Raw genomic sequence first — 27265 nt, 5'->3', positions numbered from 1 at the left:
TCCCCACTCCCCAATTCCCGAGGTTTTGGGGCTTTCTGGGTGGAAAATGAGAAATTTTTTGTGTCTAAATGGGGAGGGGTGATCTCAAAATTTGGGGGGAAATGTTTGGGTCCCATGCGGTGTTTTGGGGTTTTTGGGAGTTTTTTGTCTGTTTTTTGGGGTGTTTGGGGGAGTTTTTTGGGGTTCCATGCGGTGTTGGAGGTTTTTTTGGGGGAGTTTTTTGGGTTCCATGTGGTGTTTTGGGGTTTTCTTTGGGTTCTCTGCGGTGTTTTAGCGTTTTTGGGTTCCATGTAGTGTTTTAGGGTTTTTGGGTTCCATGTGGCGTTTTAGGGTTTTTTATTTGGTTCCATTGCAATGGTTTGGGTTTGGTTTTGGGTTTTCTGGGTTCTCTGTGGTGTTTTAGGGTTTTTTGGGGTTCCATGTGGTGTTTTAGGGTTTTTTGGGGTCCTCTGCAGTGTTTTAGGGTTTTTTGGGTCCTCTGCAGTGTTTTAGGGTTTTTTGGGGTTCCATGCAGTGTTTTAGGGTTTTTTTGGGGTTCCATGTGGCGTTTTAGGGGTTTTTCTTTTGGGTTCCATGCAGTGGTTTGGGTTTGGTTTTGGGTTTTTTGGGGTTCCATGTGGCGTTTTAGGGTTTTTTGGGGGCATTTTTGGGGGTTTTGGGGAGGATTTTTGGGGTGCTCACCTTCTCCAGGGTCTCGATGCGCTGCTTGAGCAGGCGATTCTCCGAGCGGAGCCGCTGAGGGGACACCGAGGGGACAGGGAGGGGACAGGGAGGGGACAGGGAGGGGACAGGGAGGGGACAGAGGGGACAGAGGGGACAGGGAGGGGACAGAGGGGACAGAGGGGACAGAGGGGACAGAGAGGGGACAGAGGGGACACGGAGGGGACAGGGAGGGGACAATGAGGGGACAGGGAGGGGACAGAGAGGACAGGGAGGGGACAGAGGGGACACGGAGGGGACAGGGAGGGGACAGTGAGTGGTGATCCAGATGTCTCCATGTCCCCCAGGTGTCCCCCAGGTGTCCCCAGGTGACCCCACGTGTCCCCAGGTGCCCCTGTGTATCCCCAGGTGTTCCCAGGTGTCCCCAGGTGTCCCCCAGGTGTCCCCACATGTCCCCAAGGATGTCCCCCAGCTGTCCCCAGGATTGTCCCCAGGTGTGCCCAGTTGTCCCCAGGGGTCCCTCAGGTGTCCCTGCAGTGTCCCCAGGTGTCCCAGGTGTCCCCAGGTGTGCTCAGGTGTCCCCAGGTGTCCCCAGGTGTCCCTGCAGTGTCCCCAGGAATGTCCCCAGGTGTCCCCAGGTGTCCCCAGGTGTCCCAGGTGTCCCTGCAGTGTCCCCAGGTGTCCCTGCAGTGTCCCCAGGTGTCCCAGCTGTGTCACCTTGATCTCGATCTGCTCCTCCATCTCTTTGCTCTTGAGGGCGGCGTATTCCTTCTCCAGCCTGGGGACACACGGACAGCTGGGGACAGAGGGACAGGGACAGGGACACAGGGACAGGGGACAGGGGACAGGGACAGGAAAGGGACAGGGGGGCAGGGACAGGGACAGGGATGGGGACAGGGGACAGAGGGACAGAGGGACAGGGACACAGGGGACAGCGATGGGGACGGGGACAGGGACGGGAAAGGGACAGGGTGGGGACATGGACACAGGGACAGGGACAGAGGGGACAGGGATGGGAAAGGGACACAAGGACAGGGACGGGGGATAAGAACAGGGGACAGGGACACAGGGACACAGGGACAGAGGGGACAGAGGGACAGAGGGACACAGGGACACAGGGACAGAGGGGACAGAGGGACAGAGGGACACAGGGACACAGGGGACAGAGGGGAAACAGGGACAGAGGGACAGAAGGACAGAGGGACAGAGGGGACAGAAGGACAGGGGGACACAGGGACAGAAGGACAGAGGGACACAGGGACAGAGGGACAGAGGGGACAAGGACAGAGGGGAGACACAAGGACAGAAGGACAGAAGGACACAGGGACAGAAGGACAGAGGGACACAGGGACAGAGGGTACAGAAGGACAGAGGGACAGAGGGACAGAGGGACACAGGGACAGAGGGACAGAGGGACAGAGGGACAGAAGGACAGAAGGACAGAGGGACAGAGGGACAGAGGGACACAGGGACAGAGGGACAGAGGGACAGAGGGACAGAGGGACAGAAGGACAGAAGGACAGAGGGACAGAGGGACAGAGGGACACAGGGACAGAAGGACAGAAGGACAGAGGGACAGAGGGACAGAGGGACAGAGGGACACAGGGACAGAGGGACAGAAGGACAGAGGGACAGAAGGACAGAGGGACAGAGGGACAGAGGGACAGAGGGACAGAGGGACAGAAGGACAGAAGGACAGAGGGACAGAGGGACAGAAGGACAGAAGGACAGAGGGACAGAGGGACACAGGGACAGAAGGACAGAAGGACAGAGGGACAGAAGGACAGAGGGACAGAGGGACAGAGGGACAGAGGGACACAGGGACACAGGGACACAGGGACAGAGGGACAGAGGGACACAGGGACAGACGGACAGAGGGACACAGGGACACAGGGACACAGGGACAGAGGTGCCCTGACCTCTTCATCTTGCGGGGGTTGTACTTGACCTGGCAGGCGCGCAGGATCAGCTTGTCGGGGCACGAGTCGAACTGGTGAGGGATCACCTTCTGGAAGTACTGCGGGAAAACGGGGCACCCCGACATCAGGGGGGCACCCCGACATCAGGGGGGCACCCTGACATCAGGGCAGGCACCCCGACATCAGGGCAGGCACCCCGACATCGGGGGGGCACCCCAACATCAGGGCAGGCACCCCGACATCAGGGGAGTCACCCCGACATCGGGGGAGTCACCCCGACATCAGGGGGGCGCCCCGACATCAGGGCAGGCACCCCGACATCAGGGGGGCACCCCGACATCAGGGGGGGTACCCTGACATCGGGGGGGCACCCCGACATCAGGGGGGCACCCCGACATCGGGGGAGTCACCCCGACATCGGGGGGGCACCCCGACATCGGGGGGGCACCCCAACATCGGGGGAGGCACCCCGACATCAGGGCAGGCACCCCGACATCAGGGGGGCACCCTGACATCAGGGGGGGTACCCTGACATCAGGGGGGCACCCCGACATCAGGGGGGCACCCCAACATCGGGGGGGCACCCCAACATCAGGGGAGGTACCCCGACATCAGGGGGGTACCCTGACATCAGGGGGGCACCCCGACATCAGGGGGGCACCCCAACATCGGGGGGGCACCCCAACATCAGGGGGGCACCCCGACATCGGGGGAGGCACCCCAACATCGGGGGGGTACCCCAACATCGGGGGGCACCCCAACATCAGGGAGGTACCCCGACATTGGGGGGGCACCCCGACATCGGGGGGGCACCCCGACATCGGGGGAGGCACCCCAACATCGGGGGGGCACCCCGACATCAGGGGAGTCACCCCGACATCAGGGGAGGCACCCCGACATCAGGGGGGCACCCCAACATCGGGGGGGCACCCCGACATCAGGGGGGCACCCCGACATCGGGGGAGGTACCCCGACATCAGGGCAGGCACCCCGACATCAGGGGGGCACCCCGACATCGGGGGAGTCACCCCAACATCGGGGGAGTCACCCCGACACCGGGGGTGTCATCCCAACATCAGGGGGGCACCCCAACATCAGGGCAGTCACCCCAACATCAGGGCAGTCGCCCCAACATCAGGGGAGTCCCCCGACATCGGGGGAGTCACCCCAACATCAGGGGGGCACCCCGACATCAGGGGGGCGCCCCAACATCAGGGGAGTTCAGACAAATTGGGGGCAATTCACCCCAAAATGGGGACAATTCACCCCAAAATGGGGAGTTCACCCCAAAATGGGGACAATTCACCCCAAAATGGGGAGTTCACCCCAAAATGGGGACAATTCACCCCAAAATGGGGAATTCACTCCAAAATGGGGACAATTCACCCCAAAATGGGGAGTTCACCCCAAAATGAGGACAATTCACCCCAAAATGGGGACAATTCACCCCAAAATGAGGACAATTCACTCCAAAATGGGGACAATTCACCCCAAAATGGGGAGTTCAGAACAAATCGGGGACAATTCAGACCAAAAATGGGGGGAAATGGCACAAAATAGGGGAGAAATTGGCACAAACCAGAGAAAACCAGGGCAAAATGGGGATGAACCCATCCTGTTGGCCAAACCCACCCCAAATCTCACCCCAATGACCAAACCTACCCCAAATCCATCCCAAATCCACCCCAAACCCATCCCATTGACCAAACCCACCCCAAACCCACCCCAAATCCCACCCCAGTGACCAAACCCACCCCAAACCCACCCCAAATCCACCCCAAACCCATCCCATTGACCAAACCTACCCCAATTCCACCCCAAATTCCATCCACTGACCAACCCCACCCCAAATCCACCCCAAATTCCATCCATTGACCAAACCCACCCCAAATCCCATCCCAGTGACCAACCCCACCCCAAATCCATCCCAAATCCACCTCAAATCCCATTCATTGACCAAACCCACCCCAAATCCACCCCAAACCCACCCCAAATCCACCCCATTGACCAAACCCACCCCAAACCCACCCCAAACCCACCCCAAATCCACCCCATTGACCAATCTCACCCCAAATCCACCCCAAACCAATCCCACTGACCAACCCCACCCCAAATCCACCCCAAATCCACCCCAAACCCATCCCATTGACCAACCCCACCCCAAATCCATCCCCAACCCCACCCCACTGACCAAACCCACCCCAAATCCACCCCAAACCCCATCCATTGACCAAACCCACCCCAAATCCACCCCAAATCCACCCCAAATTCCACCCCACTGACCAAACCCACCCCAAATCCATCCCAATCCCATCCATTGACCAAACCCACCCCAAACCCACCCCAACCCCGCCCCAAACCCACCCCAACCTCGCCCCATTGACCAAGCCCACCCCAATCCAATCCCATTGATCAACCCTACCTCAACCCCACCCCAACCCCACCCCACTGACCAACCCCACCCCACTGACCAACTCCACCCCATTACCCCAACCCCACCCCATTGACCAAACCCCACCCACTGACCAACCCCATCCCACTGACCAAGCCCACCCCAACCCCACCCCACTGACCAACCCCACCCCAAACCCATCCCACCTCACCCCAACCCCACCCCACTGACCAAACCCAAACCCACCCCAAGGCCACCCCACTGACCAAACCCACCCCACTGACCAACCGTACCCCAAACCCACCCCACTGACCAATCCCACCCCACTGACCAACCCCACCCCACTGACCAACCCCACCCCACTGACCAACCCCACCCCAAACCCACCCCAAGCCCACCCCACTGACCAACCCCACTCCATGGTCACCCCACTGACCAAACCCACCCCAAGCCCACCCCACTGACCAAACCCAAACCCACCCCAAGCCCACCCCACTGACCAAGTCCACCCCAAAGCCACCCCAAGGCCACCCCACTGCCCAAGCCCACCCCAAGCCCACCCCATTGCCCCAACCCCACCCCAAACCCACCCCAACCCCACCCTACTGACCAAGCCAACCCCACTGACCAAGCCCACCCCACTGACCAACCCCACCCCAACCCCCCCACTGCCCAAGCCCACCCCAAACCCACCCCAAGCCCCCCCCACTGACCAAGCCCATCCCAAGCCCACCCCATTGACCAACCCCACCCCAAACCCACCCCAAGGCCACCCCACTGCCCAAGCCCAAAGCCACCCCAAGCCCCCCAAGGCCCCCCCACTGACCAACCCCACCCCACCCCATGGTCACCCCACTGACCAAGCCCACCCCAAACCCACCTTAAGGCCACCCCAAGCCCCCCCCAGTGCCCAAGGCCACCCCACCCCAAGCCCCCAAGGCCCCCGTGGCTGGGGTGGGGGGGGTACCTGGGACATGCCCTCCATGTCCAGCTGCACCAGCTCGGCCTGGTTGAACTGCAGCAGCGCCATCCCCACGCGGAACACGATCTCCAGACCCTGCCACCGACACGGCCACACGGTCAGCGTGGCCACCGGGGACACCTCGGGGACACCAGGGTCACCTCGGGGCCACCATGGTCACCACGGGGCCACCACGGCCACCCCACCCCTGCCACCACCATGGCCACACGGTCAGCGTGGCCACCGGGGACACCTCGGGGACACCAGGGTCACCACGGGGCCACCATGGTCACCACGGGGCCACCATGGTCACCACGGGGCCACCATGGTCACCCCATCCCTGCCACCGACATGGCCACACGGTCAGCGTGGCCACCATGGTCACCACGGGGACACCATGGACACCTCGGGGCCACCATGGTCACCACGGGGACACCACGGCCACCCCACCCCTGCCACCGACACGGCCACACGGTCAGCGTGGCCACCGGGGACACCACGGGGCCACTGTGGTCACCTTGGGGCCACCATGGTCACCTCGGGGCCACCACGGTCACCACGGGGCCACCATGGACACCACGGGGACACCAGGGTCACCTCGGGGCCACCACGGTCACCTTGGGGCCACCATGGCCACCCCACCCCTGCCACCAACACGGCCAGACGGTCAGCGTGGCCACCGGGGACACCACGGGGCCACCATGGACACCACGGGGCCACCACGGCCACCCCACCCCTGCCACCGACACGGCCAGACGGTCAGCGTGGCCACCGGGGACACCTCGGGGACACCAGGGTCACCTCGGGGCCACCATGGTCACCCCATCCCTGCCACCGACGCGGCCAGACGGTCAGCGTGGCCACCGGGGACACCACGGGGACACCAGGGTCACCTTGGGGCCACCATGGTCACCTTGGGGCCACCATGGTCACCACGGGGCCACCATGGTCACCCCATCCCTGCCACCGACACGGCCACGCAGTCAGCGTGGCCACCGGGGACACCTCGGGGCCACCATGGACACCACGGGGCCACCATGGTCACCTCGGGGCCACCATGGACACCACAGGGCCACCACGGTCACCTCGGGGCCACCATGGTCACCTTGGGGCCACCATGGTCACCACGGGGCCACCATGGTCACCCTGGGGCCACCATGGTCACCTCGGGGCCACCATGGTCACCTCGCAGCCACCATGGTCACCTTGGGGCCACCATGGACACCTTGAGGCCACCATGGACACCTTGGGGCCACCATGGTCACCCCATCCCTGCCACCGACACGGCCACACGGTCAGCGTGGCCACCGGGGACACCACAGGGCCACCATGGTCACCTCGGGGCCACCGGGGACACCCTATCCCTGCCACCGACACGGCCAGACGGTCAGCGTGGCCACCGGGGACACCACGGGGACACCATGGTCACCACGGGGCCACCATGGTCACCACGGGGCCACCATGGACACCACGGGGCCGCCATGGTCATCACGGGGCCACCAAGGTCACCTCAGGGCCACCAGGGTCACCTCGGGGCCACCATGGTCACCTTGGGGCCACCATGGTCACCTCGGGGCCACCACGGCCACCCCACCCCTGCCACCACCACACCTGCTCAGCGTGGCCACCATGGACACCACGGAACCACCACGGTCACCTCAGGGCCACCATGGTCACCTCGGGGCCATCACGGCCACCCCACCCCTGCCACCAACATGGCCAGACGGTCAGCGTGGCCACCATGGTCACCTTGGGGCCACCACAGTCACCTCAGGGCCACCACGGACACCTCAGGGCCACCAAGGTCACCTCGGGGCCACCCTGGGTCATGTCTGGGTCACCAGGGCCACCCCAGAGCCCGTTTGGGGGATTTGATCCACCCCAAACCCATTTCTGAGGGGCCTGGTCAAACCCAAACCCATTTCTGAGGGACCTGGTCAACCCCAAACCATTTCTGAAGGATTTGGTCAAACCCAAACCCATTTCTGAGGGACCTGGTCAAACTCAAACCCATTTTTGAGGGACCTGGTCAAACCCAAACCCACTTTTCTGGACTTTGATCCATCCCAAACCCATTCTTGAGGGACATCATCAAACCAAACCCATTTTTGAGGGATTTGATCAAACCTAAACCCATTTTTGAGGGATTTGGTCAAACCAAAACTGTTTTTGAGGAGTTTGATCCACTCCAATCTCATTTTTGAGGGATTTGGTCAAACCCAAATTAATTTTTGAGTGATTTGATCAACCCCAAACTCACTTTTGAAGGATTTGATCCACGCCAAGCCCATTTTTGAAGGATTTGATGAAACCCAAACCCATTTTTGAAGAGTTTGATCCACCCCAAACCCATTCTTGAGGGACCTCATCAAACCAAATCCATTTCTGAGGGATTTGGCCAAACCAAACCCATTTTTGAGGGATTTGATCCACCCCAAACTCATTCTTGAGGGATTTGGTCAAACCCAAATTAATTTTTGAGTGATTTGATTAACCCCAAACCCATTTTTGAAGGATTTGGTGAAACCCAAACCCATTTTTGAGGGATTTGATCCACCCCAAACTCATTCTTGAGGGATTTGGTCAAACCCAAAATAATTTTTGAGGGATTTGATCAACCCAAACCCATTTTTGAGGAGTTTGGTTAAACCCAAACCCATTTTTGAAGGATTTGGTGAAACCCAAACCCATTTTTGAAGAGTTTGATCCACCCCAAACCCATTCTTGAGGGACATCATCAAACCCAACCCATTTTTGAAGGATTTGGTCAAACCAAACTCATTTTTGAGGAGTTTGATCCACTCCAATTTCATTCTTGAGGGACTTCATCAAACCAAACTCATTCTTGAGGGACTTGGTCAAACCCAAACCATTTTTGAACAACCTGACCCACCCCAGACTCGTTCCTGAGGAGTTTGATCCACCCCAAACCAACTCTTGAGAGACCTCATCAAACCAAGTCCATTTTTTACTGATTTGGTCAAACCCAGACCCATTTTTCTGCACTTTGATCCACCCCAAACCCAATTTTTGAGGGATTTGATCCACCTCAAACTCGTTTTTGAGGGACTTCATCAAACCCAACCCGTTCTTGAGGGACTTGGTCAAACCCAACCCACTTTTCAGCAATTTACTCAAACCCAAACCCATTTTTGAGGGATTTGGTCAAACCAAACCCGTTTTTCAGGGATTTGATCCACCCCAAACTCATTCTTGAGGGATTTGGTCAAACCCAAATTAATTTTTGAGTGATTTGATCAACCCCAAACCCATTTTTGAAGGATTTGGTGAAACCCAAACCCATTTTTGAAGAGTTTGATCCACCTCAAACCCATTCTTGAGGGACCTCATCAAACCAAACCCATTCTTGAGGGACTTGGTGAAACCCAATCCCATTTTTGAACGATTTGCTCAAACCAAACCCATTTTTCTGGACTTTGATCCAGCCCAAACCCAATTTTTTGGGGTTTTTTCCCCCCCAGCCCCAGTTTTGGGTCGGATTTGGGGCTACCTCGTACATGAAGATGTCGAAGACGCGCGTGGCCACGGGCAGGGGGAAGGTGGTGAGGAACAGCGCGAGGAACCAGCCCAGATCCTGAGGGGTTTGGCCAAACCCAAACCCATTTTTGAGGGATTTGAAGCACCCCAAACTCGTTTTTGAGGGACATCATCAAACCCAACCCGTTCTTGAGGGACTTGGTCAAACCCAAACTTTGTTTTGAAGGATTTCTTCCACCCCAAACCCAGTTTTGAAGAGTTTGATCCACCCCAAACCCATTTTTGAGGTATTTACTCAAACCCAACCCATTTTTGAGTGATTTGGGCAAACCCAAACCCATTTTTGAGGGGTTTGATCCACCCCAAACCCGTTCCTGAGGAGTTTGATCCACCCCAAACCCATTCTTGGGGGACCTCATCAAACCAAACCCATTTCTGAGGGATTTGGTCAAACCCAAATTAATTTTTGAGTGATTTGATCAACCCCAAACTCACTTTTGAAGGATTTGATCCACCCCAAGCCCATTTTTGAAGGATTTGGTGAAACCCAAACCCATTTTTGAGGAGTTTGATCCACCCCAAACCCATTCTTGAGGGACCTCATCAAACCAAATCCATTTTTGAGGGATTTGGTCAAACCCAAACCCATTTTTCTGGACTTTGATCTACCCCAAACCCAGTTTTGAAGCATTTGATCCACTCCAAACTCATTCTTGAGGGATTTGGCCAAACCCAAATTAATTTTTAAGTGATTTGATCAACCCAAACCCATTTTTGAGGGGTTTGATGCACCCCAAACTCATTCTTGAGGAGTTTGGTCAAACCCAAATTAATTTTTAAGTGATTTGATCAACCCCAAACCCATTTTTGAAGGATTTGATGAAACCCAAACCCATTTTTGAGAGATCTGATCCACCCCAAACCCGTTCCTGAGGAGTTTGATTCACCCCAAACCAACTCTTGAGGACTTGGCCAAACCCAAACCCATTTTTGAACGATTTGCTCAAACCAAATCAAATTTTCTGGACTTCAATCCCCCCCCAAACCCATTTTTGAGGGATTTGATCCACCTCAAACTCGTTTTTGAGGGACATCATCAAACCCAACCCATTCTTGAGGGACTTGGTCAAACCCAAACTTTGTTTTGAAGGATTTCTTCTACCCCAAACCCAGTTTTGAAGCATTTGATCCACCCCAAACTCATTCTTGAGGGATTTGATTCACCCCAAACCCATTTTTTTGGGGATTTTTTGCCGCGGATCCCCAATTTTGGGCCAGTTTTGGGTCGGATTTGGGGCTACCTCGTACATGAAGATGTCGAAGACGCGCGTGGCCACGGGCAGGGGGAAGGTGGTGAGGAAGAGCGTGAGGAACCAGGACGAGGCGTACATGGAGGTGAGGAAGCTCTGCGAGCGGAAATGCACGTTCAGCTCCGGCAGCTGCTCCTGGGGACGGAGAACGGAGGGGTTTGGGGAAAAATGGGGAATTTGGGGAGAAATGGGGATTTGGGGGGAAAAATGGGGATTTGGGGGGAAAAATGGGGATTTGGGGGGAAAAATGGGGATTTTGGGGTCAGGGAAAATGGGGGTTTAGGGGGAAAATGGGGGTTTGGGGGGAAAATGGGGATTTGGGGGGAAAAAGGGGGATTTGGGTGGAAAACGGGGGTTTGGGGTCAGGGAACAGCGGGGTTTGGGGGCAAAAATGGGGATTTGGGGGGAAAAATGGGGGTTTCGGGGGAAAAATGGGGATTTGGGGTCAGGGAACAACAGGGTTTGCGGGGAAAATGGGGATTTGGGGGGAAAAATGGGGGTTTGGGGGAAAATGTGGGTTTGGGGGGAAAAATGGGGATTAGGGGGAAAAATGGGGATTTGGGGGGAAAAATGGGGATTTGGGGGGAAAAATGGGGATTTGGGGTCAGAGAAAAACGGGGGTTTGGGGGGAAATTGGGGGTTTGGGGTCAGACAGCAATGGGGATTTGGGGAGAAAAATGGGGATTTGGGGTGAGAGAAAAATGGGAATTTGGGGTTGGAGAAAAACGGGAATTTGGGAAGAAAAACAGGCATTTGGGGTCAGAGAACAACAGGGTTTTGGGGTCAGAGAAAAATGGGAATTCATGGTTGGACAAAAATGGGAATTTGGGATCTGGACATGGGGACAAAAGTGGGAATTTGGGGTCTGTCCCTGTCCCCTCCTGTCCCCATCCCTGTCCCCTGTCCCCATGCTGTCCCTGTCCCTGTCCCCACCCCATCCCTGTCCCCGTCCCCTCTGTCCCCATCCCCATCCCTGTCCCTGTCCCCGTCCCGTCCCCTCGCTGTCCCCTCTGTCCCCATCCCTGTCCCCTCGCTGTCCCCATCCCCATCCCTGTCCCTGTCCCCTCTGTCCCCATCCCTGTCCCTGTCCCCTCCCTGTCCCCGTCACTGTCCCCTCACTGTCCCCTCTGTCCCCATCCCCATCCCCATCCCTGTCCCTGTCTCCTCTGTCCCTGTCCCCGTCCTTGTCCCTTCTGTCCCCATCCCTGTCTCCTTGCTGTCCCTGTCCCCTCGCTGTCCCCATCCCGTCCCCGTCCCTGTCCCCATCCCCGTCCCCTCTGTCCCTGTCCCCATCCCTGTCCCCTCTGTCCCCTCGGTCTCCATCCCTGTCCCCATCCCCATCCCTGTCCCCTGGCTGTCCCCATCCCCATCCCCATCCCCATCCCTGTCCCCTGGCCGTCCCCTGGCTGTCCCCGTGCCGTCCCCTCTGTCCCTGTCCCCTCTGTCCCCTCTGTCCCCTGACTGTCCCCTCCCTGTCCCCGTGCGTGGCACCTGCAGCAGGAACTCGAACTGGTAGATGCAGAGCCCCAGCTCGGCCATGCTGGGCTTGAAGAGCTCTCGCAGCCGGTACTCCTGCATCAGGCGCACGAACACGCTGAACGCCTCCTCCTCCGGCATCTGGGGTGGGAACAGCACGGGATTCCCAGAAAAAATGGGAATTCCCATCAAAATCCCTGGAATTCCCAGCAAAAACCCCAAAATCCCCAGCAAAATCCCTCAGAATTCCCATCAAAGGCTGAACGCCTCCTCCTCCGGCATCTGCGGCAGATTCCCAAAAAAAATCAGGAATTCCCATCAGAATCCCTGGAATTCCCAGCAAAATTCCCAGCAAAAGCCCGAAATCCCCAGCAAAATCCCAGGAATTTCCAGTAAAAACCACAAAATTCCCATCAAAACCTCAGAATTCCCACTAAACCCTGAACGCCTCCTCCTCCGGCATCTGCGGTGGGAGAAACACGGGATTCCCAGAAAAATGGGAATTCCCATCAAAAATACAGGATTCCCATCAAGAACCCAGGAATTCCCATCAGAATCCCTGGAATTCCCAGCAGAATCCCCAGAATTCCCAGCAAAAACCCCGAAATTCCCAGCAAAAACCACGGAATTCCCATCAAAACCTCAGAATTCCCATCAAACCCTGAACGCCTCCTCCTCCGGCATCTGGGGTGAGATTTCCAAAAACACCCGGGAATTCCCATGAGAATCCCTGGAATTCCCAGCAGAATCCCGAAATTCCCAGCAAAAACCCCAAAATTCCCAGCAAAATCCCAGGAATTTCCAGTAAAAACCACGAAATTCCCAATAAAATCCCCAAGATTCCCATCAAAACCTCAGAATTCCCATCAAAGGCTGAACGCCTCCTCCTCCGGCATCTGAGGGGAGATTCCCACAAAAAACCGGGAATTCCCAGCGGAATCCCTGGAATTCCCAGCAAAAACCACGAAATTCCCAGCAAAAACCCCAAAATTCCCAGCAGAATCCCAGGAATTTCCAGCAAAAACCACGAAATTCCCATCAAAACCTCGGAATTCCCATCAAAGGCTGAACGCCTCCTCCTCCGGCATCTGGGGGAGATTCCCAAAAAAAACCGGGAATTCCCATCAAACCTCTGAAATTCCCAGAAATTTTAGGGAATTCTGAATTTCCCAGAATTCTGAGATTCCCAGAAAAACCCCACAAATTCCCACAAAAAAAACCCCTGGAATTCCAAGAAAAATCCCTGGAATTCCCAAAAAACCCCCCTGGAATTCCCAAAAACCCCCTGGAATTCCCCCAAAAAATCCCCAGAATTCCCTCAGAAACCCTGGAATTCCCATCAAACCTCTGAATTTCCCAGAAATTTTGGGGAATTCTGAATTTCCCAGAATTCTGAGATTCCCAGAAAAACCCCGAAAATTCCCACAAAAAAAACCCCCCAGAAATTCCCAGGAAAAAAAAAAAAAAAAAAAAACCAAACAAAAAAAACCACAAATAAACCCCCAGAATTCCCAAAAAACCCCAGAATTCCCAGAATTCCCAAACGCCCCCCGAATGCCCCCCGAACCCTGCGGTGCCCGCCGTGCCCGCCGTGCCCGCGGTGCCCACCTGCATGAGCAGCAGGCCCACGATGAAGGCGCTGCCCTGGCAGTACCCGACCTCCCGATCCACCAGGGAATAGGCCTGGAACAAACGGGCACACACTGCGTCACCCCTGTGTGCCACCTGCGCCACCTGTGCCACCTCAGTGTCACCTGTGCCACCCCTGTGCCACCTGTGCCACCTGTGTCACCTGTGTGTCACCTGTGCCACCCCTGTGCCACCCCTGTGCCATCTCTGTGCACCCCTGTGTCACCTGTGTGCCACCTGTGTGTCACTAGGGTCACCTGTGTGCCACCTCTGTGTCACCTGTGCCACCCCTGTGTCACCCCGGTGTCCCCAGTGTCACCTCCTGTGCCACCCCTGTGTCCCCATGTCACCACTGTGCCACCTCCTGTCCCTTTGCTCCCAGTGTCACCTCCTGTGCCACCTCCTGTGCCACCCCTGTGCCCCCAGTGTCACCTCTGTGCCACCTCACCCTGTCCCTGTGTCCCCAGATGGCACCTCCTGTCCCTGTGCCACCCCTGTGTCCCCGGTGTCACCTTCATGACGTTGAAGAGCAGCTCCTGTCCCTGTCCCAGTGCCACCCCTGGCAGTGTCCCCAGCTGTCCCCAGGTGTGTCCCCAGTGTCACCTTCATGATGTTGAAGAGAATCTCCTGTCCCACCTCCTGTCCCAGTGCCACCCCATATCCGTGTCCCCAGGTGTCCCCATGTCCCCATGTCCCCAGGTGTCCCCAGGTGTCCCCATGTCCCCAGGTGTGTCACCTTCATGATGTTGAAGAGCACCTCCTGGCCCTGTCCATGTCCCAGTGTCACCCCAGATCCATGTCCCCAAGCCCTGGCAGTGTCCCCAGGTGTCCCCAGGTGTCCCCAGGTGTCCCCATGTCCCCGTGTCACCTTCATGACGTTGAAGAGCACCTCCTGGCCCAGGCTGTCCTGGCCCTGTCCCACCCCAGATCCATGTCTCCAGGTGTCCCCATGTCCCCAGGTGTCCCCATGTCCCCAGGTGTCCCCAAGCCCTGGCAGTGTCCCCAGGTGTCCCCAGGTGTCCCCATGTCCCCAGGTGTGTCACCTTCATGACGTTGAAGAGCACCTCCTGGCCCAGGCTGTCCCTGTCCCAGTGCCACCCCTGACAATGTCCCCATGTCCCCATGTCCCCAGGTGTCCCCATGTCACCTTCATGACGTTGAAGAGCACCTCCTGGCCCAGGCTGTCCTGGCCCTGTCCCACCCCATATCCGTGTCCCCATGTCCCCAAGCCCTGGCAATGTCCCCAGGTGTCCCCAGGTGTGTCCCCATGTCCCCCCAGTGTCACCTTCATGACGTTGAAGAGCACCTCCTGGCCCAGGCTGTCCCTGTCCCTGTCCCACCCCTGACAATGTCCCCATGTCCCCAGGTGTCCCCAAGCCCTGGCAGTGTCCCCAGGTGTCCCCAGGTGTCCCCATGTCCCCAGGTGTCCCCATGTCCCTGTGTCACCTTCATGACGTTGAAGAGCACCTCCTGGCCCAGGCTGTCCTGTCCCTGTCCCACCCCTGACAATGTCCCCAGGTGTCCCCAGGTGTCCCCATGTCCCCCCGGTGTCACCTTCATGACGTTGAAGAGCACCTCCTGGCCCAGGCTGTCCCTGTCCCAGTCCCACCCCTGACAATGTCCCCAGGTGTCCCCATGTCCCCATGTCCCCCTGGTGTCACCTTCATGACGTTGAAGAGCACCTCCTGGCCCAGGCTGTCCCTGTCCTACCCCTGACAATGTCCCCATGTCCCCAGGTGTCCCCAGGTGTCCCCAGGTGTCCCCATGTCACCTTCATGACGTTGAAGAGCACCTCCTGGCCCAGGCTGTCCTGGCCCTGTCCTACCCCTGACAATGTCCCCAGCTGTCCCCATGTCCCCAGGTGTCCCCATGTCCCCCCGGTGTCACCTTCATGACGTTGAAGAGCACCTCCTGGCCCAGGCTGTCCTGGCCCCTGAAGAACTCGTGCTCGGGGTAGGTGCGGGCGATGTCGCGGCGGATCAGGCGCTCGCAGGGGGAGCTCATGCGCAGCAGCTCCGAGTACTGAGCCTTGAGCGGCAGCGAGGCCGCGCTGCACAGCAGCTGCCACACGATGGCGCGGAAATGGTGCGGGATCCCCTTCCGGATCAGCTCCTGAGGGAGAGAAAAACCCCAAATGTGACCCCAAAAACCTAAATGTGACCCTAAATGGGACCCCAAAACCTAAATGTGTCCCCAAACTCATCCCATTGACCCCAGATCGGCTGCTCAGGGCACAGCAGCTGCCACACGATGGCGCGGAAGTGGTGCGGGATCCCCTTCCGGATCAGCTCCTGAGGGAGAGAAACCCTAAATGTGACCCCAAAAACCTAAATGTGACCGTAAATCTGATATCAAACCCTAAATGTAATCCTAAATGTGATATCAAACCCTAAACGTGACCCCAAACTGATCCTATTGACCCCAAACTCATCCTATTGACCCCAGATCTGCTGCTCAGGGCACAGCAGCTGCCACACGATGGCGCAGAAATGGTGCGGGATCCCCTTCCGGATCAGCTCCTGGGGGAGAGAAACCCCAAATGTGACCCTAAATGGGACCCCAAAACCTAAACGTGACCCCAAACTGATCCTATTGACCCCAAACTCATCCCATTGACCCCAGATCTGCTGCTCAGGGCACAGCAGCTGCCACACGATGGCGCGGAAATGGTGCGGGATCCCCTTCCGGATCAGCTCCTGAGGGACAGAAAAACCCCAAATGTGACCCTAAATGTGATATCAAACTCCAAATGTGACCCTAAACGTGATATCAAACTCCAAATGTGATCCTACATGTGATATCAAACCCTAAATGTGACCCCAAAGTCACCCCATTGACCCCAAACATGATCCCAATCTCACTGTCCTCAAAGCCATTGTCCCCAGATCTGCTGCCCCACACGATGGCCCAGAAATGGAGTGAGGTCCCCTTCCAGATCAGCTCCTGGGGACACAGAGATCCTAAATGGGACCCCAAACCCTAAATGTGACCCTAAATGGGATATCAAACCCCAAATGTGATCCTAAATGTGATATCAAACAAAAAATGTGATATCACCCTAAATGTGATATCAAACCCTAAATGTGACCCTAAATGTGATATCAAACCCTAAGTGTGATCCTAAATGTGATATCAAACCCTAAATGTGACCCTAAATCTGATATCAAACAAAAAATGTGATATCAAACCCCAAATGTGACCCTAAATGTGATATGAAACCCTAAATGTGACCCTAAATGTGACCCTAAATTTGATATCAAACCCTAAATGTGATATCAAACCCTAAATGTGACCCTAAATTTGATATCAAACCCTAAATGTGATATCAAACCCCAAATGTGACCCTAAATGTGATGGGGACAATGGGGACAATGGGACAGTGGGGACAGTGGGGACAAATTGGAGAAACCCATCCCAAAACTGAACAAATTGGAGAAATCCATCCCAAAACGGAACAAATTGGACAATTCCAACCCAAAACTGAACAAATTTGACAAAACAATCCCAAAATGGAACAAATTGGACAAATCCATCCCAAAAAATGAACTGTTGGAGAAACCCATCCCAAAACTGAACAAATTGGAGAAACCCAGCCCAAAACTGAACAAATTGGAGAAATCCATCCCAAAATGGAACAAATTGGACAAACCCATCCTAAAACCCAACAAACTGGACAAACCCACCCCAAAACCCAACAAACTGGACAAATCTATTCCAAAACTCATCCCAAAACCCAACAAATTGGACAAACCCATCCCAAAACCCAGCCAACTGGACAATTCCACCCCGAAATCCAACAAACTGGACAAATCTATTCCAAAACTCATCCCAGTGGACAAATCCACCCCAAAACCCAACAAACTGGACAAACCCACCCCAAAACACAACAAACTGGACAATTCCCCCCCAAAATCCAAGGATTGGGACAAACTCACCTCAAAATCCAAGGAATTGGACAATTCCACCCCAAAACTCCTCGCATCGGACAAACCCGCCCCAAAACCCAACAAACTGGACAAACCCATCCCAAAACCCAACAAATTGTACAATTCCACCCCAAAACCCAACAAACTGGACAAACCTACCCCAAAATCCAAGGAATGGGACAAAGTCACCTCAAAATCCCAGGAATCGGACAAACCTATTCCAAAACTCATCCCAAAACCCAACAAATTGGACAAACCCATCCCAAAACACAACAAACTGGACAATTCCACCCCGAAATCCAAGGAATGGGACAAACTCACCTCAAAATCCAAGGAATTGGACAATTCCACCCCAAAACTCCTCGCGTTGGACAAACCCGCCCCAAAACCCAACAAACTGGACAAACCCACCCCAAAACCCAACAAATTGTACAATTCCACCCCAAAACCCAACAAACTGGACAAACCTACCCCAAAATCCAAGGAATGGGACAAAGTCACCTCAAAATCCAAGGAATCGGACAAATCTATTCCAAAACTCACCCCAAAACCCAACAAATTGGACAAACCCATCCCAAAACACAACAAACTGGACAAACCCAGCCCAAAACCCAACAAACTGGACAACTCCACTCCGAAATGCAAGGAATCAGACAAACTCACCTCAAAATCCAAGGAATTGGACAATTCCACCCCGAAATCCAAGGAATCAGACAAACTCACCTCAAAATCCAGGGAATTGGACAATTCCACCCCAAAACTCCACGCGTCGGACAAACCCACCCCAAAACCCAACAAACTGGACAATTCCACCCCGAAATCCAACAAACTGGACAAATCTATTCCAAAACTCATCCCAGTGGACAAATCCACCCCAAAACCCAACAAACTGGACAAATCTATTCCAAAACTCATCCCAAAACCCAACAAACTGGACAATTCCACCCCGAAATCCAAGGATTGGGACAAACTCACCTCAAAATCCAGGGAATTGGACAATTCCACCCCAAAACTCCTCGCATTTGGACAAACCCGCCCCAAAACCCAACAAACTGGACAATTCCACCCCGAAATCCAAGGAATCAGACAAACTCACCTCAAAATCCAGGGAATTGGACAATTCCACCCCAAAACTCCTCGTGTCGGACAAACCCACCCCAAAACCCCAAAAAATCGGCGAATTCCAGCCCAAGCCCCCACCTTGAGCAGCTTCTCCTTCTTCTTCCTCCACTCGTCCCACTCGTTGACGATGCGGCCCCAGAGGATCCAGGTGTCCTCCTCCAGGTGGCTCAGGTTGGACGAGGCCGACGAGCTGGAGACCAGCGAGGAGCCGCTGCCGCGCCGCGAGCCGTTCACCGAGCGCAGCGACTTGGAGTCGGCCTCCAGCAGCCTGGAGAGAGAGAAAATGGACCTAAAATCACCCAAAATGGGCACAAAATGGGCACAGAATGGGCACAGAATGGGCACAGAGCAGGTGGGAGTGGCACAAACCTGACCTGGAGAGAGGGACCCAAAACAGAACCAAAACTGATCCAAAAATGACCCAAAAGTGACCCCGAAATGGGCACAGAGGAGGTGGGAGTGACCCAAATGTAACCTGGAGAGAGGGACCCAAAAGTCATCCAAAATGGGCACAAAATGGGCACAAAATGGATCTAAACTCACCCAAAATGGGCACAAAATGGATCTAAACTCACCCAAAATGGGCACAAAATGGGCACAGAGGAGGTGGGAGTGACACAAATCTGACCTGGAGAGAGGGACCCAAAAGTCATCCAAAATGGGCACAAAATGGGCACAAAATGGGCACAGAGCAGGTGGGAGGGACACAAAAGTGACCTGGAGAGAGGGACCCAAAACTGATTCAAAAATGACCCAAAACTGATCCAAAATGTGCCCAAATGGGGGTGAGAGTGACCCAAATCTAACCTGGGGAGAGGGACCCAAAACTGGGCACAGAATGGGCACAAACTGGGCACAGAATGGGCACAGAGCAGGTGGGAGGGACACAAACCTGACCTGGAGAGAGGGACCCAAAACAGAACCAAAACTGATCCAAAAATGACCCAAAAGTGACCCAAAATGTGCCCAGAGGAGGTGGGAGTGACCCAAACCTGACCTGGAGAGAGGGACCCAAAAGTCATCCAAAATGGGCACAAAACGGGCACAGAGGAGGTGGGAGGGACACAAAATGGGCACAGAATGGGCACAGAATGGGCACAGAGCAGCTGGCAGGGGCACAAGGAGCGAGGAGCCGCTGCCGCGCCGCGAGCCGTTCACCGAGCGCAGCGACTTGGAGTCGGCCTCCAGCAGCCTGGGCAGGGAGGAAATGGGCAGAAATTACCCAAAATGGGCACAGAATGGGCACAAAATGGGCACAGAGCAGGTGGGAGTGACACAAAAGTGACCTGGAGAGAGGGACCCAAAACTCACCCAAACTGGGCACAGAATGGGCACAAAATGGATCTAAACTCACCCAAAATGGGCACAGAATGGGCACAGAGCAGGTGGGAGTGACACAAACCTGACCTGGAGAAAGGGACCCAAAACTGGGCACAAAATGGGCACAAAATGGGCACAAAATGGGCACTGGAGATATTGCCCCCAAAATGGAGATATTACCCCAAAAATGGAAATATTCACCCCAAAAATGGAGATATTCACCCCAAAAATGGAGATATTCACCCCAAAAATGGAAATATTCACCCCAAAAATGGAGATATTCACCCCAAAAATGGAGATATTCACCCCAAAAATGGAAATATTCACCCGAAAACTGGAAATATTCCACCCAAAAATGGAGATATTGTCTCCAAAATGACCCCAAAAATTGAAATATTTTCCCCAAAATGACCCCAAAAATGGAGATATTCACCTCAAAACTGGAAATATTCCACCCAAAACTGGAAATATGTCCCCAAAACCACTCCAAAAATGGAAATATTCCACACAAAATGACTCAAAAAATGGAGATATTTCTCTGAAAATGACCCCAAAAACGGAGCTATTACCCCCCAAAAAATGGAAATATTTTGCCCAAACCCACAGGAAATGGATTTTAATCTCAATTTTTTCCCAAAATAAAGACAGAAATCAATAAAATTCTGTTTTATTTCTCAGCGGTTCTGCTCCTCCAGCTTGGCCAGCAGCTGCAGCATTGCCAAAAATGGAGATATTGTCCCCAAAACCACCCCAAAAATGGAAATATTGTCCCCAAAAATGGAAATATGGTCCCAAAACCACTCCAAAAATGGAAATATTGTCTCCAAAAATGGAAATATTGTCCCAAAACCACCCCAAAAATGGAAATATTGTCCCCAAAAATGGAAATATTGTCCCCAAAACCACCCCAAAAATGGAAATATTGTCCCAAAACCACCCCAAAAATGGAAATATTGTCCCAAAACCACCCCAAAAATGGAAATATTGTCCCCAAAAATGGAAATATTGTCCCCAAAACCACTCCAAAAATGGAAATATTGTCTCCAAAAATGGAAATATTGTCCCAAACCACTCCAAAAATGGAAATATTGTCTCCAAAAATGGAAATATTGTCCCCAAAACCACTCCAAAAATGGAAATATTGTCCCCAAAAATGGAAATATTGTCCCAAACTGGCACAGAATGGATTTCCATCCCGTTTTTTCCCCAATAAAGGCAGAAATCAATAAATTCTCTTTTATTTCTAACCGGTTCTGCTCCTCCAGCTTGGCCAGCAGCTGCGGCATTGCCAAAAATGGAGATATTGTCCCCAAAACCACTCCAAAAATGGAAATATTGTCCCAAAACCACTCCAAAAATGGAAATATTGTCCCAAAAATGGAAATATTGTCCCAAAACCACTCCAAAAATGGAAATATTGTCCCCAAAACTGGAGCCATTGTCCCCAGCTCACACAGAATGGATTTCAATCCCGTTTTTTCCCCAATAAAAGCAGAAATTGGTAAATTCAGTTTGATTTCTCACCGGTTCTGCTCCTCCAGCTTGGCCAGCAGCTGCGGCATTGCCAAATATCTCCAAAAATGGAGATAAATCCACCCAAAAGTGGAAATATTCCAGCAAAAATTGAAATATTCCTCCCAAAAATGGAAATATTCCACCCAAAAATTGAGATATTCCCTCCAAAAATGGAAATATTCACCCCAAAAATGGAAATATTCCAGCAAAAAATGGAGATATTGTCTCCAAAATGACCCCAAACATTGAAATATTTTCCCTAAAATGACCCCAAAAATTGAAATATTTTCCCTAAAATGACCGCAAAAATTGAAGTTATTCCACCCAAAATTACCCCAGAAATGGAGCCATTGCCCCAAACCCACATGAGATCAATTTCAATCCCGTTTTTCCCCAATAAAAGCAGAAATCAATAAAATTCCGTTTTCTCCCTCACCGGTTCTGCTCCTCCAGCTTGGCCAGCAGCTCGCGCTCGTCCGGGCTCAGCGCCTGCGGCTCCGCCCTCGGGGACCCCGCAGGGCCCTCGGGGGACGCCATGGCCCTACCTGCGAATAACGCACGGGCAGGGATAACGCACGGGCAGGGATAACGCACGGGCAGGGAATAACGCACGGTCAGGGATAACGCACGGGCAGGGATAACGCACAGTCAGGGATAACGCACGGGCAGAGGATAACGCACGGGCAGGGATAACGCACGGGCAGGGATAACCCACGGGCAGGGACAAAAGGAACAGTCAGGGAATAACGCACGGGCAGGGAATAACGCACGGGCAGGGACAAAAGGCACAATCAGGGAATAACGCACGGGCAGGGATAACACATGGGCAGGGATAACGCACGGGCAGGGAATAACGCACGGGCAGGGACAAAAGGAACAGTCAGGGAATAACGCACGGGCAGGGAATAACGCACAGTCAGGGAATAACGCACGGGCAGGGATAACGCACGGGCAGGGATAACGCACGGGCAGGGATAACGCACGGGCAGGGAATAACGCACAGGCAGGGGATAACGCACGGGCAGGGAATAACGCACGGGCAGGGATAATGCACGGGCAGGGATAACACACGGGCAGGGATAACGCACGGGCAGGGATAACGCACAGTCAGGGAGAAAAGTCACAATCAGGAACAGAAGTCACAGTTTGTGATCAAAATTCACATTTAGGTATCAGAAATTCACATTTTGGTACAAAATTCAAATTTTGGAACAAAATTCAAATTTTGGTACAAAAATTCACATTTCAGAACAAAATTCACATTTCGGTATCAGAAATTCACATTTTGGTACAAAATTCACATTTTGGTATCAGAAATTCACATTTTGGTACCAAAATTCACAGTTAGGAACAGAAATTCACATTTAGGTCTCAGAAATTCCCATTGTGGCACTGGAAATTCACATTTAGGAACAAAATTCCCATTTTGGTACCAAAATTCCCATTTTTTATCAGAAATTCCCATTCAGTATCAGAAATTCCCATTTTTTATCAGAAATTCCCATTTTGGCCTCCAAACTCCACGTTCGGTACCAAACGTTCACATCGCGCTCTCAGAAATTCGCGTTTGCAGAAGCAAAAATTTCAATTTTGGCAGCAAAAATTCCCATTGCAGCCTTCAGAAAATTCACATTTCGGTGCCAAAAATTCCCATTGCAGCCTTCAGAAAATTCACATTTCAGCAGCAAAAATTCCCATTCCAGCATCAAAAAATTCACATTTTGGTGCTAAAAATTCCCATTGCAGCATCAAAAAATTCCCATTTCAGTGCCAAAAATTCCCATTTTGGCATCAAAAATCGACATTTCAGAGCAAAAATTCCCATTGTGGCACCAGAAATTCCCATTTTGGGATCAGAAATTCCCATTTTTTATCAGAAATTCCCATTTTCTATCAGAAATTCCCATTTTGGCATCAGAAATTCACATTCAGTATCAGAAATTCCCATTTTGGGATCAGAAATTCCCATTTTTTATCAGAAATTCCCATTTTTTAATTCCCATTTTGGGATCAGAAATTCCCATTCAGTATCAGAAATTCAGATTTCGGAAGCAAAAATTTCAATTTTGGCATCAGAAATTCACATTGCAGCCTCACAAGTCCTGGGTTTGGGCACCAAAAATTCACATTTCAGCAGCAAAAATTCAAATTTCAGCAGCAAAAATTCAAATTGCAGCCTTCAGAAAATTCCCATTGTGGCACTGAAAATTCCCATTTCCGCATCACAAATTCCCATTGTGGCAGCAAAAATTCAAATTTCAGCAGCAAAAATTCACATTTCAGCTGGAAAATCCAACATTATTTCACATTGCAGCTTGAAAATCCAACATTATTTCACATTTCAGCCCCAAAATCTTTCATTTCACCCCAAAAATGCACATTTCAGCAGGAAAATCCAACATTATTTCACATTTCAGCCCCAAAATCCCCTCAAAAATTCACATTTCAGCTCGAAAATCCAACATTATTTCACATTTCAGCCCCAAAATACCCCATTTCATTTCCAAAATTTGATTTTTTTGCCCCCAAAATTTGATTTTTTTTGCCCCCAAAATCCCCCATTTCAACGCCAAATTTGATTTTTTTGCCCCCAAAATCCCCCATTTCATTCCCAAAATTTGATTTTTTTTTTGGCCCCAAAATCCCCCATTTCATTCCCAAAATTTGGTAATTTTTTGCCCCCAAAATTTGATTTTTTTTTTGGCCCCAAAATCCCCCATTTCATTCCCAAAATTTGATTTTTTTGCCCCCAAAATTTGATTTTTTTTGCCCCCAAAATCCCCCATTTCATTCCCAAAATTTGATTTTTTTGCCCCCAAAATTTGATTTTTTTTGCCCCCAAAATCCCGCATTTCAACCCCAAATTTGGTTTTTTTGCCCCCAAAATCCCACATTGAAACTCCAAAACCACCAAAAAACCCAAACCCCTAAAAAACCCTTAAAAAAAAACCCTAAAGGGAAGTTTGACCCCAAAAAATCCAAAAAAACCCCAAAAACCCCCAAAAAACCCAAAACCCCCAAAAATGGGGGGTCAGACCAAGACCCCCCCCAAAATGGGGTGACCCCAAATCCCCCAACAGAGGGGGATCAATCCAAACCCCCTAAAATGGGGGGAGCCCAAACCCCTAAAATGGGGTGACCACAAACCCCACAAAGGGGGGTCAGGCCAAAAAACCCCAAAAATGGGGGCGACCCCAAATCCCCTAAAATGGGGGTGACCTCTCAAAAATGGGGGGACCCCAAACCCTTAAAAATGGGGTGACCCCTTAAAAATGGGGTGACCCAAAACCCCTAAAATGAGTGACCCCAAACCCCCTAAAATGGGGGTGACCCCAAACCCCCTAAAATGGGGGTGACCCCTTAAAAATGGGGTGAGCCCAAACCCCCTAAAATGGGGGTGACCCCAAACCCCCTAAAATGGGGGTGACCCCTCAAAAACGGGGTGACCCCAAATTCCCTAAAATGAGGACCCCAAACCCCCTAAAATGGGGGTGACCCCTTAAAAATGGGGTGACCCAAAACCCCTAAAATGGGGGGGACCCCAAACCCCCTAAAATGGGGGTGACCCCTTAAAAATGGGGTGACCCCAAACCCCCTAAAATGGGGGTGACCCCTCAAAAACGGGGTGACCCCAAATTCCCTAAAATGAGGACCCCAAACCCCCTAAAATGGGAGGATCCCAAACCCCCTAAAATGGGGGTGACCCCTTAAAAATGGGGTGACCCAAACCCCCTAAAATGAGTGACCCCAAACTCCCTAAAATTGGGGTGACCCCAAATTCCCTAAAATGGGGGTGAGCCCTTAAAAATGGGGCGACCCAAACCCCCTAAAATGGGGGTGACCCCAAACCCCCTAAAATGGGGGTGACCCCTCAAAAACGGGGTGACCCCAAATTCCCTAAAATGAGGACCCCAAACCCCCTAAAATGGGGGTGACCCCTTAAAAGTGGGGTGACCCAAAACCCCTAAAATGGGGTGACCCAAACCCCCTAAAATGGGGGTGACCCCTCAAAAAACGGGGTGACCCCAAACCCCCTAAAATGGGGGGACCCCAAACCCCCTAAAATGGGGGTGACCCCTTAAAAATGGGGTGACCCAAACCCCCTAAAATGGGGGGATCCCAAACCTCCCCACAAAGGGGGGGTCATTCAAAAACCCCTCCAAAATGGGGTAACCCCAAAAAAAGGGGGTCAGGCCAAAATATCCCCAAAAATGGGGGTGATCTCCGACCCCCCCAAAAATGGGATGACCCTAAACCCCCTCACAAAGAGGGGCGACCCCAAAACACCTAAAATGGGGGTGACTCCAATCCCCCAAAAATGAGGTGACCCCAAGCCCGCTCAAAAATGGGGGGACCCCAATTCCTCCCTAAAAATGGGGTGACCTCAAACCCCCTCACAAAACGGGGTGACCTTCAATCCCCTCAAAAATGGGGTGAGCGCCCAACACCCCAAAAATGGGGGTGACCCCAAAACCCCTTAAAAATGGGGGGACCTCAAATCCCCCCAAACTGGTGTGACCCCAAAGCCCCTCACAAAGAGGGGTGACCCCAAAACCCCTCAAATGGGGGTGACTCCAATCCCCCTAAAATGAGGTGACCCCAAACCCCCTCACAAAGGGGGGTCACCCCAAATCCCCTAAAATGGGGGGACCCCAAACCTCCCCACAAAGGGGGGGATCATTCAAAAACCCCTCAAGAATGGGGTGATCTCAAACCCCCTAAAACGGAGGTGACCCCAAACCCTCAAAACTGGGGTGACCTCAAACCCCAGCTTAAAACGGAGTCAATCCAAACCCTCTCAAAGGGGGGTGACCCCAAAACCCCAAACCTGGGAGCGACCCCAACGCCCCCCCCCAAAAAAATGGGGTGACCCAAAACCCCCTCACAAAGGGGGGTCACCCCAAAACCCCTCAAAGGGGGGTGACCCCAAACCCCCTCACAAAGGGGGGGTCACCCCAAAACCCCTCAAAGGGGGGTGACCCCAAACCCCCTCACAAAGGGGGGTGATCCCAAACCCCTCATAAAGAGGGGTGATCCCAAACCCCCCTCAGAGCTGTTCCCCCCCCCTCACACAAAAAAGGCGGGAACCCCCTCACCCCATTGGGGGGTCGCCTCCATTTTCCCCTCAGGGGGGCGATGCCCCGCCCCCCACCGCCCTCATCCCTGAGGGGGGAACCCTCCATTGTTCAATGACAGCTCCCGCACGGCCCCCCCCGGCCCCTCGTACCTGCGGCCCGTGGCCATGGCGACCCCCGGCCGCCCTCCCGGGGGGGCTCCGCGCCGCTCCCCCCTCACCGGGAGCCCCGCGCCCGCCGCCATCGCGGAGCCGCCGCCGCCGCCCCGGCCGGCACTGACTGACAGCGGGCAAGCACCGCGTCCAATCAGCGCTCGAGTTCCGCGTCTGGGACCGCCCACCTGCAGCGTCTTCGCCAATCACGATAAGAAGCTGCAATGACAAGCCCCGCCTGCCGCTCCTCTAACCAATGGAATTACGCATTTGTGTTGATGGGCAGGGCGGTTATCCAATGAAAGCCAAG

At 53.5% G+C, this 27265-nt stretch overlaps 1 protein-coding gene across 1 annotated transcript in view; it reads right to left on the bottom strand.

The window, feature by feature from the left end:
* Positions 1-27040, bottom strand: part of EVI5L (ecotropic viral integration site 5 like) — a 50033-nt gene extending 22993 nt beyond the window's left edge. Inside the window, exons 1-11 of the mRNA XM_058042597.1 lie at positions 26956-27040; positions 22165-22273; positions 18972-19161; positions 15733-15957; positions 13825-13899; positions 12232-12357; positions 10732-10875; positions 5939-6028; positions 2580-2677; positions 1378-1438; positions 682-735 (exon numbers count right to left, since the gene is read on the bottom strand). Coding sequence (XP_057898580.1) covers positions 682-735; positions 1378-1438; positions 2580-2677; positions 5939-6028; positions 10732-10875; positions 12232-12357; positions 13825-13899; positions 15733-15957; positions 18972-19161; positions 22165-22265 — 1164 coding nt within the window. The 5' untranslated portion in view covers positions 22266-22273; positions 26956-27040. The remainder of the gene's footprint in view (positions 1-681; positions 736-1377; positions 1439-2579; positions 2678-5938; positions 6029-10731; positions 10876-12231; positions 12358-13824; positions 13900-15732; positions 15958-18971; positions 19162-22164; positions 22274-26955) is intronic.
* Between the last annotated feature and the right edge of the window lie 225 nt (positions 27041-27265).

The sequence above is a fragment of the Melospiza georgiana genome, chromosome 32, assembly GCF_028018845.1.
Source record: "Melospiza georgiana isolate bMelGeo1 chromosome 32, bMelGeo1.pri, whole genome shotgun sequence".
Classification (NCBI taxonomy): domain Eukaryota; kingdom Metazoa; phylum Chordata; class Aves; order Passeriformes; family Passerellidae; genus Melospiza; species Melospiza georgiana.
This window is presented reverse-complemented; position numbering and strand designations above follow the sequence as displayed.